Genomic DNA, 12,557 nt, shown 5'->3' on the forward strand with positions numbered 1-12,557 from the left:
CTTCCTGCATGATGGAGTCAGCACATGACATCATGTGAAACTTACTAGTAAAAAGAGGTCATTCTGTCAGTGTGCAGAGAGACCCATTATCATTCTGTTTGTGATAATTAAGCCAACATACAGAATGATAATGAGCCGATAGCAGTCTGCGACAGGTCGGGTAGGGGCTGCTGCAGGCCAATGAGCACAGCAGGAGCGCAAGCAGGTCCCTGCATTGAGAGTTACAGAACTCTCAGGCTGCTTGCAGGGGGACAGCTCACTGCAATGTGCAGAATTATTGACAAAAGGCGTCCATGAAAGAAATCCTTAAGGACAACGGACATGAGACCCAAATAACGGGCGGTCCGTGTAATTTACGGATGATTGGTCACCCTACCTTACTTAAATGACTAGATGGTGAAGGATCCCACAAAGAAAGAAGCAAACACTTGGACATGCACCTTCATCACTCTAGCCGAAAATTAGGATTAATACTAAACATCAACAAAATATCAACAACACCTCAAACGAATGTATGAAGTTACAACGCGTGCTTTAACCACGCGGTAGGTAACAACGCAGTCGTTACAACGACTGTGTTGTTACCACGCGTGGCATTACATCGCAAGTTGTTTCAACGACTTGTGCTAGGTGGTGCACTGGACTTAGGAATAGTATACATTATTATTCCTACTCCAGTTAGCGCAACAACAGGGAAGGTGTTGGATTTAAAATCCAACACATTCCCTGGTGTTGCACGCTGCCTAGCGCAAGTCGTTAAAACTTCTTGCGATGTAAAGGCATGCATGGTAAGAACGCGGTCGTTGTAACTACCGCGTTTTTATGAACCTGTGTGGTATTGCCAGAGTTGTAAAGGCTGTCTCCCCCTCAAATCAATCTACAATATTTGGGAGTGATACTAGACACAGCTTGGGATAGCTTTCCCCTCTACGGAAACATTAACTATGCTTCAATTCTTGGCAAAGGTCCTCTCGGCCAAACATTCCTACATAGTAAGACAATACAAATTTCTACTGGGCCAAATGTCTTCATGCATAAGCATAATGCCCTATTGCAGGCCCCAGCTGACCTCTGTCCCATCAGAACTAGACATCCAATGGAAACAAACTCACAGCTCATGGAACGACACATTCCAAGTCACAAGACATTTGAAACAAGCATTTGTATGGTGGTGAATCCTGACAAATCTCAATGGAAGACTTCCTTTCCATCCTACATCAGACAGAGTAATTATTGCATGAAGGCTGGGGAGCTCACATGCAGGTATTATCAACCAAAGGATCACAGTCAGACAAAGAAAAGAAGCTCAACATCAACATCTTGGAGCTCTGGGTCATAAGACTGGATCTTCAGGCTTTCCTTCCAAGGCTCACAGGCCAGGCTGTTCTCATAAAAAAAGACTGTCCAACATTGATGTTTGACATCGTGAAGCAGAAGGAACAAGGTCCCGGCCTCAGTCTGAAGAGGCGCAACTATTGTAGGATTGGTTTATTTCCCATCATGTGGACATTGTTTTGTCAACCAGAAAGATGTCCTGCAGCCATCAAACCGACACACTCAATCAAACGTTATCAGACTGTCAAGAATGGGAGCTCGACCAAGATCAAGTGCATTACCTGTTCCACAGATGATGATTTGTTTGCCATTTGGAACAATAAGAAATGCTGGTATTACGCCGGCAGGTTTTGGCAACCAGGGGCAATGCCTTTTTGATCAAATGGTCCAAAGTCTCTGTTTACGCCTTTCTGCTTTTTCCCCAGGTTCCTGACTAAAGCAATAACAGACCATTGTACCCTGATTCTCATTGCCCCAGCTTGGCCTTGATAGTATTGGTACACGTAATTCCTGAATCTCTCGGCATGTCCTTCAGTTCCATTGAACGTACACGCCAAGCTCCTCTCCAGGTACAACAGAGACATTCTGCAGCATGATCTTCTGTTGCTGAGCCTGACAGCATGGTACTACAATATGGTTATGTGGAGCTCAGCCACCATAGAAACATACAATGCCAAAAGCAAATCCTTTTGTATCTAGTGCAAGATCAAAGGATTTACTGGGCCTAGCAAAGGAGGGCTTAAAATACTTGCCTAACTATTCCATATGACCACAATCTCATGGCTCTGGAAAAGAGAGGACTACCTCACCATGCTCTTCTCATTAACTGTCATAAACCAATTTCGGAAGGGAATTTTAGAATCTTTTCTCCAGTAGGACATCCACCAGTACGATTGGAACTGTTCTGAGCAAACTCATGTTGAACCCCCCCCCCCCCCGAACTGATCCACAAAGTGCATCCGAAATTCCCTTCATGGAAAACATTACTTCTCTTGACGTTCACTTCAGCATAAAGACAAGGAGAAATCCGTGCATTTACTGTGAAAGAACCCTACCTTTATTTCACTAAGGACAATATTCTCTTACAGACCAGTCCCTTCTGACTTTCATCTCAGTGAGCCCATTATTCTGCAGTCCTTCTTTCCAAATCTGGAAAAATCAGCCGAGAAATCCTAACTCTTGCTTGATGTTTGCAGGTGGATTACGTTTTACATTCTCAACACTAAGGACATTCACACTACTGACCAACTGTTTGTGTCGTGAGGTCACCCAAGAATAGGCCGTCCCCTATTCAAGCAGGGCATTGCACATTGGTTAGGAACCTGAATTACCTTGTGCCACAACAAGGCAAAGCATCCGTTCCAGGGACTAGTGGGGGCGCATTCCACCAGTGGAGCATGATTGCAACTGCAGCACTCTCACCTTTACAAGGCACCTACCGTGCAGCTACTTGGAGGAGAAGGCACACTTTCACAAAGCACTATTCTCTAGGTGTGAGCACAGGAGCCAACTTGGCAGTGGGAAACTGTTTTCTGAAAGGTAAGCCTGCTTTCTGCTTTCGATATATTTATATTATTGTCATGCACTTCTTACTAATCTGATTAAAGCATGGGAATAAATGACAGATCCAATGATAGATAAGAAATTATTTATTTAGCTGTAACTCCAGTTCTCCAGTGTTGGTATCTCTTTATTATTGTCACATGCAACCTTAACTCCTCCCTAGCAGAAGCTCATCTATTGTATACTTTTCTCAAACTCGTGCTATGAAATCTGAGCTATGGTGGTCTTAAGGGAAATAGGAACACAGACACTGTACCCTCATCGGCTAAAGTTCAGGTTGCTTAAAATGAGGTGGATGTGCTACTGAACAAACGCTGTTTTTGAGGCCTGTGGCCATTTTAACACATTTTACTGCTGTTTACGATTACCAGAGATTCCTAGCTTGACTATGGTGACTGATTTAACTATGTGAATATATAAAAATACCAATGCTGGAGCACTGGAGATACAGGTAATTAACTAGTCTCTTAAACATCATCTTCACAAATAATATATATTCAACTCAAATCAAAATGTTCAGAGGAATTTCCAATGTTCTCTCATTCAACATGGAACATATCTATTATATATCAATACATTTTAATTTGTAATTCATAACCCACACATCCAAAAAGCATATTTGAACAACATTTGGCAACAGGAGCACGATCTGCTCAGCATCACGAGAGTGTTTAACCGTATTGTACCTAAATGGAACACCATTGCAAAACTTACTTACCTGAAAAGAAATTCCCTATAACTGGAAATCCAAACAAAATGCTCCACACGTGTATAAATTGCAGGCGGTTACTATGTGGACAGCTCGCATTGCCTAACCTACAGAAAATGGAAACAGAATAACAAAATATAGATTTCTATTTGTGGTAAATTTCCAAAACAGACAAAACTTTTAACAACTGAGCGCACACATATTTATTAACAACATTGAATCCTGCTTAAACGGATGTTAGATACTAAGAGGGCATTGGTATATTTTGGTAAGACTAAAGAGATTTGTATGGTCGAACAGCTCTTTGTCAAATATGGCATTGTGTGGACAGGTCTTGTATTCTTTATATAGACCATAGCCATTGGACAAAGTCTTCTTTTGTTACTTTCTATGAAAAGGCTAATAAGCCTTTTCCTGGCAAAGCTAAAGCTCACCCCATGAGGAGGGGAGCTGCCACTGATGGTCTGAGGAGAATCTACTTGGTGTTCAGTCCATGCTTATGGTAAACGTTATTGCCTGGACTCTGCTTCTAGGACAGATATGCTAGTGAGTAAGGTTTCTCTTAATAAATAATCTGTTTAGGAATATTCAAGCTGTGGCTCTGATTGTGCTTTTAAAGTTGAGTTACTATGCTACTCTGTTTTACTTTTCATGAATATTGGAAGGGATCCTATAGTGAAGAAACAAATGTTTGTTGTGTAACATTAGTTCTTCACCATGTGTATTCCATCTGCATTCATAAAGTTTCACCCGCCTCCCTGCTCTTAAGGCCTCTGATTTCAACTAGTTACTGTATATACGTATCTTCTCTATGCTCCAAAAAAGAGAACTGCCTCACTGTGATCCTCCTAAGCATGATGATATAGTGCAGCTTTCCAAGATTCTTGAAACGTGACAGGGTCAGTTTTCACTAGTATAGTGTTGTTATAAAAGGACACTATTCCTGCTCCTTTTCTTTTATAGTCTACCTTTTTAAGTGGTGACTCAGCCAAGTGTAGCGTGTCATGGTAAATTGACTATTTGGGCATGTTGTACTATCTGAATGATGTTTGGAAAATATTTTAGCCATTTTTTGAAAAGTTGCATTATAACATCTTGAACACAAGTGGAGATATTCTATCTTTTTTGGGTTTGTTCATAGGGAATACCTTTGGCCAAGAACAAGGGGGCTGATTACAAATTTGGCGGTCTGAATGATGCAAAACCATATGTGCTGCACGCCCGCCGTGAGTGCACAAGGCCGTCCGCCGTATTTCAAGTTGTGCCTACAGAACCGCCACCGCTGGCTTGGTGATTCAGTCAGTGGTCTCGCGCCAGCCTCAGGGTTGTCAAAGACATCGTCCGATTCATTAGGTGGTCCTGCACCATCTTCGAATGCCTACATTGTAATCAACAAACAACAACCCAATTTCAAATTTTCTATATTCAGCGACTGTTGTCTGGTTCCAACACCTCATCCACATGAAGTTACGTAGGTGTGTGCTTCGGAGTTTGTTCAGTAGGTACAGCATAGGGAAGACAAGTTCGATAGCCTCCATGACTGCAGAAGTAATGTATCAATGAGTAAAGGTGAGTTTTGGCTTTATAACCCTCTCTTTCCGCCTCCTGTGCAGCGGCGAATGTACTGCAGCACTTGCACCAGGCTGAAGGGAAGTTGTAATTGGCACAGCGGTCTGGAGCGATGGAGTTTGCTTCCCAGGACCTCATTGGTTTATTGCACCGAGCAGATGCAGATACGTCGCTGGCAGTGTCGGCGCACATGTATGCTCCTTATGCAACTTGTAATACTCGTAATGCAGCGGACGGAGGACTGCAAGTGTCGACATGGCGGTCCTCCTTCTGCTAAACTCATAATCAGGCCTTTGGATTGCAAGTAAGCAGCTTCTTCACTAAAGATGCAGAACATTTTAATTTGCAATTAAAAAAAAATAACAATAATACATTTCGCTTAATGCTGTTGAGATATGTGGAATATCCTCTGCAATGATAGACTGACTTGAACAGTCCTTTCATTTAAACTTTTTGAGTCTTTCCTTTAGGGTCTTGAATATTTTAAAGTTAACAATGGTACAGCTGGTTCTGTCCAAATGTATTACACCCTAGTGCATGAGTATTTTTTACTGATGCAGAGTACTAGACGTTATATACCAGGATTGTACGTCCTAATTCTTTGGCCACCTAACTCTATTAAAACCAATGACATCTTAAGAGTTTTTGAGGTCCTGGGCCAGACGTATTTTGGGGCCCCATTTGGAACAAGTTTGAATTGTATTTCCTATTTTCTGCAAATTCAAGTCTGCATTAAAGAAGCAATATAGTAACAAACGGCAAAGGTGAGATTGTGTGATAGAAAGAACGCATTACTATGGGGCCCCTTGAAAGGTGGGAACCCTGGGCAAATGCCCACTTTCCGCATACCTTAAAACGTCTCTGATTAAAACACTTGACATTGAAAAATAATTTGTGCGATGTGCGCTAAAGGGTTCCTCCTGGAGTAGCAAACGGCTACTTGAACAAATAAGTGTCATGCAAGGGAGGTTAACTAGATCATGTACAGTTATTTTATTTATCTAAAATACATTATGTTAAGAAGGTTTGTAATGTGCTAACTCACCTATAAAGGGTATCCTAACCCAAAAACGTCTGCACTGTATAACTTCCAAGTTTATAATCAAGTTTTAAGCCTTTGTTTTTGAAGATGGTTTTTCAAAGCAAGAGAGGGAGTTAATTTCAGCTGAAAGCCACCAGATAGGAAAAGGAGCGTCCATTGGATCTCAAGAATCATATAGAGAGTCTACTACTTGCCACTGTGTACAGGAACGCAGAAGTGAGTGGGTTGAAGAAAGGAGCTTTTGATGACCTGATGGCGTGGGCTGGAATCATGTAGAACTGTGCTACAAATAGAGACAGGCAATATACGGCCCAGTTAAGCCTAGAAAAAACAGCGGAGGCAATTGATACCATTAGGCTTGGAAATATCCCTGGCTTGGACAAAATCCCAGGAGATTTACTGAAACACGATAAAGAATTGTGGGTTCCCTATGTAAATCTCATTAGTAATGCAGTGGCATCGAGAGCACCGATCCCTTCCACATGGAAAGGAGCTGAAATAGTACCAATTTACAAGAAAGCGAACAAGCACGAACCGGGGAACTACAGGCCAATTAGCCTCACAGATGTAATGCAAAACATCTATGCTAGGCAAGTTCTGAATAAACTGAACAATTGAATAGGCGATAACATCCTAACACCCTACCAGGCAGGGTATAGGACCCATATTAGTACAATCGGTCAGGTTTTCAGGCTATTATGCATCCTGTGGAAATACACTAAAATAAGGGGCGGGCACATACACATCGCATTTATAGGCATAAGGGCGGCATTCAGTCTTGTTCCAAAAGAGCCTCGTTGAAGGACCTAGGGGTACTTGATGACATTTTGACCCAGACAATTAGGCTGCGTCAAGGTAACTATGCCAAAGTCAGTTGGGGCTTGCACCGCAACCTTACTGAGCCAATCCCTATTAACAGAGGAGTGAGGCAGGGGTGCACCTACCCTCTTCTCACTCTATAGTAATGATGTAATTGCCCACCTCAAGAAATGCAACCATGATTTGCCAAAGCTCTGTTTGACCCCTCTCCCTGCGCTACTCTTTGCAGGCGATGTCATTTTGGTCTCACAGACGCCGAGAGGTCTACTTGATTGCTTTAACGCATACTGTGCTATAAAGGGACTAGAAATAAACATCAGTAAGATTAAGTACATGGCCATAAAACCCCACTGGTCCTTTAAAAGAAACACCACAGTTTGTGAGCAAAAATTATAGCGTGTATCAAATTTCAGTTGCCTGGAAATTACATTGGACCCTAGGTTATCATGGCCCCCACAAATAAATCAGGCAAAAGTGGCTCTTGTACATAATTCAAGGGCTATTATTAATAAATATCAAACATCTACAACCAAAATGAATACACCGCCTTGGAGATTTACAAATACAAGGCTTAATCAGCAGCCTAATATGCGGCCAAGTTGTGGGGCAAAGGTAGCCTAAAACAACTCATTCTGAGCGAAAGTAAGTTCATGAGAGGGCTTCTAGGTTTGAGACCTATTCCTTAGGGCATTGCTGGATAGAGCTGTAACTTTTCCCTGGTTTAGACACATTCAGACTTGGTTTAGCAAACGTGGCCTATGATCAATTTGGAGCAATCCACAAACACTATCTTAGAGTTCCAAGAAACAATTGAAGCAAGTATATTGGGGGTACCTTTTAAACATTCTTCACCAAAGTCCTCGACTGGGTAGGCTGACAATACAATTTCTCGCTGCCAAGCCAAATCCAAGTTTGGAAGAGTTTTTAGACACAGTTCAACCCCACCTTGTGAAAATATTATATTGGAAGTATTGTTAGGAAACCCTTCAAATTAAAGCTTATACTACAATGTCGAAGTCGCCTAACAATATGCTTGAAGGCTCTATATGCACTTTAGTCAGTATCGAAAACATTGTACATATTTTGTTCTTTTGCGCAGCTTATGACAGGTTTCATAAGAAATTGATTCATCCTATCTGCATTAACATGGGGTTCAGGAAACACTTAGAAGCTCTAAGAGTCCTGAAATATGATACAACTTCCCAAATAGATTTTGGACTGAGTAGATATCTGCTTGTAGTGGGATTTGCACATGGAAAGATGAGTTTGAAATTTTAAAAATGCTATGAATTTATTTATTGGTTTTAACTAAATCAAGGTTTTTACAATATTGACTGAATCTCTTGTAAATGATCGCATATGCATGTATTACATTGTTCTTATCAAACATGATGCAAAATTGTATGCATGCTTTTAATGGTTTTTAACTGAAATAAAAGATATTAACTGACTAAGTGTGGAAAAGTGTCAGGGCAAACGAACCGTGGGAACAGTATCTTCCAGATGCCCACATTCAGGCAGCACTAAATTTGATTGATGATTCTTCAGAGTATCGGAGTGGCCAGATAGGGTTAGGCATATTAGGGATGGTACTGCAGTGAAGGAGACCTAAAACAAGAACAACAACAATCAGTGTATGCACTAATGAAATATAACGGTATTAACGCAGTACGGAATCTAGCTCACTCAGTGTGCTTCCAGTGCCTTACCTGTAAAATAAATAAATAGTCCTTGAATTCAGTAGTATTTTATTATTACAGGTCGTGTACTTGATTACAGGTCCTTGTATTGCATAATGTCTCTTACACAGGTTTACTTATAGATTGATTAGCTCCCTGTCCTATTATGTTCAATGTGCCACTGTTTTTTTTATTCAAATACTGGAGTTTCTTCTCTGACGGGGTAATAAGCAGTTCCAGAGTGCCTTAATGATTGACATTCACCTGGCAACTTGTCTATCAATGTCTGTCAGGTCTATAGTGTTCCATAAAATTGTTTAGTTTCTTTTCATGCACGGGTTCGGATTCTCGTTTTTGCTTTCCTTTTTAATTAAGATCTCATGTTGTTAATCTATAATCTGGTGTCCTACCTGTGGTAGTTTCTTCACCTGCTCTTCTTGGTTTCCTCAGCTATTCTCTACCCAACTTCTTCTATGATTCCAGAGTCTTTGTCAGCAATTCCTGTTACTCAATACGAAGGACCGCCTAATACCAAGCACCTGGGATCCTCTGACTAATAGGTACTGGGTAGAGAGAGCTGCGGCCTTTAGAAGCAAAGATGACCACAGATCTTTTATTGTTTCTCACAACATTCAACATTGGGTGAAGAGTTTGATGAAGGCATCTATCTTAGATGTATCACTGATCGGTCCTGTTGAAAGGCTACCAGTCCTTATCTAATGTGATGTTTGCACCAACCAAGACTAGCAAAATTGCAGCCATATTGGCATGGTTTTGTGCCAACATTTTCACCACCATTGACTTCCATTGACAAGTTGTTTCTCGCAAAGTTTGTTTGTTCCACAAGTCTGAGCACAAGGTTTATCAAGTGATCTTTTCAGAACTGCAAGCCAGTGAAGAGACCTTACAGGGGGACATTTATAGGCCTGCAAGGGGAGGTTGAGTTCCAGGTAAGCAACTGCTTTCTGAATGGCCCGAAGTCTCTTGAAGAGGGCAGTAGGAATACCTACATAAAGAGAGTTTCCATAATCAATACAACTGGTGATAAAGGTTTGGATAATCAATTTGCAAGAGTCTAAAGGGACCAGGGACACAGTTTCTGGAACATGCCAAGAATGCTAAAGGAAGATGCCACCATTGAAGCTACTTGGGTAACTATGGAAAAGTTAGTATCAAGGATGATGCCGGAAATGTTGGCTGTGTTGGTAGGCCGAGCAGTGCTCCCCAGTTTCTTTGGCCAACAGCCATCTGCCCAGTACAGTGTTGCTTTATGAATCAGCATGACATCAGTTTTATCGCTTTTGAGTTTCTAGCAATGGGTACACATCCAGTTAGCAATTTGAATCATATTGGATGAGCGTTCGACCTATGTGGCTCATACCTTGTCTACGATAGAGAAAACGAGCTGCATATCATTTGCGTAAGAGAGAAATATTGAAGCCATTGTATTTGATATTAGCCAAAGGGAACATGTATATGTTGAAATTGTTAGAGCTCAGGAAAGAGCCTTGAGGTATTCCATTTGTCAACCAGGAAGAGTTAGGGAAAAGGGAGTATGAAGAACAGATAGTGATCTCTCAGTGAGAAAGGATGTTAGCCATTTAAGAGCATTAAAGCAGATAACATATTCATGCCTGTTCTATACCTGTTCTATACCTAGTGTAGAACTTGAAGCAGCCTCCTTACAATTGTTTGGTGTTAAGTTTTTAAAGATTGTTTTATTCATACACATTTTATGGATTTATTCCAAAATAAACTATATAAGTGAATAAAATAATGCTTACTGGTAACCTTTTGTTAATTTTGGTGCTACTTCTGTCCTTGTCCTTTCTGCTCCAATCTTCTGCATTGTTTTCTATCCACAAGAGCTTCACATTGATATTTTGCTTTGCAAATGGTTTCTAAAAAGCAATGCAGTATCCTTTACATTTTTTCTTGTTGGTATTTGAACCTGAATGACAGCAAGTGAATTGTCATGTTTTCGCTTTCCTTCAAGGTGAAATGGCCCAAGAGACGATCTATCTAATCAATAATGAGAAGCGAGGCTTTGATTTTACTCTGAGAGAGAACTCCTGTCATTCTGAAGGATATATCCATAACTTGCTGGTTCGACCCATGGAAGGCACAATCCCAGCGTGCTCCAAGTAAGTAATTTATGGTTTATCTCGGTGGAGTACCGAGTTAGGTATCAGAGCTGGGTTATGTAAAAAAAAGTGTATCTCGCCAAGTTTGTACTAACTCCCCACAAGACTAATTAATCACCTCTACCGTGTTATGAAAAAAATACTCTGAAGATTCTAAAGCACCAGACGGCCTAGAGGCATCCCGTTCCCTCAGGCAATCTCTTCACATGGACTTACGTATCACAGGCAGTCCTCTGGCAAATCCAGCCATCCACCCATCTAATCACGTGCTATCAATCCCGACCATAAGTCTGTGACCACCTTTCTGTCCTCACCTGAGGACTGTCCTATGGCCCCGGACACACAGACTGGCTATGCTTGACACCCCTGTTCAACAACAGAAGACCCATGCCATCTGATAACTGACCCATGGCCCTATGCACAGGGTCTGTATAGGTTCTTTTCCCCTCTCTTACAGCAGCCCAGCCTCATATATTTTGCCTGGACATTCCTGTTCCTCTCTTTTTCTGTTTTTTTACCATTTGGGTTTTGAGCGTCGCATTCCAATGTGCAGTTGTTCCCGACTTAGACCCAGTCACCTATCTCTGGGCATTCCTTGCATGTAAGCTTGTAAATCCATGAAATATACCAATGAGGGAGAACTAGACTTGTAAATATGAAAGTATTTCTTTTAAGGTCTTATAAAAGAAAACTCATCAGGGAGGAGGAAAATCAAAAACACACTGGCTGTAAAGGTCCAAGATTTTAGGTATAGCTACTGAGGAACTTTGGGCTAATCATTGGCAATGATAAAATCTAGGAATGGTGAGACTTTTTACATCCTGTTGAGCAGTGGATATACAGATTTACAGCAAGATATACAGAGGAGCACCTTGAAGGTGATATAACAAATTTTGAACAGACTGACAGTATAGTGGCAACCAGTCTAGATAGATTGTCATGTGAATAACTGGACCCACCATGCAATTATGAGTTATCACTCAAATGTCAAATGAGAGGAGTATGTCACTGAGCAAGCAGGTGCAGAAGTAGGCAACGTTAAAGAGTTGTATTTTACTGTCAGGCCTAGTTGAAACCAGATGTTGGGCATCCATCCAAAAATTATAGGTGGTTTCAAGGAAACAAATGTATTTTAAAAAAACTGAATTTAGACAGCATGATGGTACAACACTTGAAACCTTTTTTAAGATTTGATTCCAGTGAATGAGTGGTACTAAGTATAGATATTGTTGAATGCTGGCTTTGAAACAGCACGGAAAAAGTAATTGAGATGAGAACAAATTTAGTCATGGAAGGATTACATTTTATGAAATTAGAAGCAATCCAAATCTCTACGACAAAAAGACAAATCCTCAAGCAGTCGAAATCCTCCAACAGTAACTTCCTAATTGAGTTTCATCAGATACTGTTGAAAAGAGATGACTGAACTAGCCACCCTATGTGCCACTTCTTCGAAATTAACGTCGAATAATGGGGGGGGGGGGGGGGATGTCAGTCCTGCATCAATCCATGGGTAACCCTAGCCATGAGGAAGAGGGGGCTTGACATGAAAGGACTGAGCTGGATGACTTATTATGTCCTTCCAGAAAGACAGACAACCACACTTGGGCAAACCCATGCCCCCAATGTTCCATGTTTGACTGTATCAGAGTCCACTGGGAGAGTCCATAGGATGACAGACACACCATTAATCCAGC

The 12,557-nt window shown here is 41.2% G+C and overlaps 1 protein-coding gene across 1 annotated transcript in view; it reads left to right on the top strand.

The window, feature by feature from the left end:
- HYDIN (HYDIN axonemal central pair apparatus protein) overlaps nt 1–12,557 on the top strand; it is a 2,467,744-nt gene that overhangs the window by 2,188,680 nt on the left and 266,507 nt on the right. Inside the window, exon 73 of the mRNA XM_085640020.1 lies at nt 10,713–10,860. Within this exon, the coding sequence (XP_085496146.1) occupies nt 10,713–10,860 (148 nt within the window). The remainder of the gene's footprint in view (nt 1–10,712; nt 10,861–12,557) is intronic.

Source organism: Triturus cristatus, chromosome 12 (genome assembly GCF_964204655.1).
Source record: "Triturus cristatus chromosome 12, aTriCri1.1, whole genome shotgun sequence".
NCBI classification, from domain to species: Eukaryota; Metazoa; Chordata; class Amphibia; order Caudata; family Salamandridae; genus Triturus; species Triturus cristatus.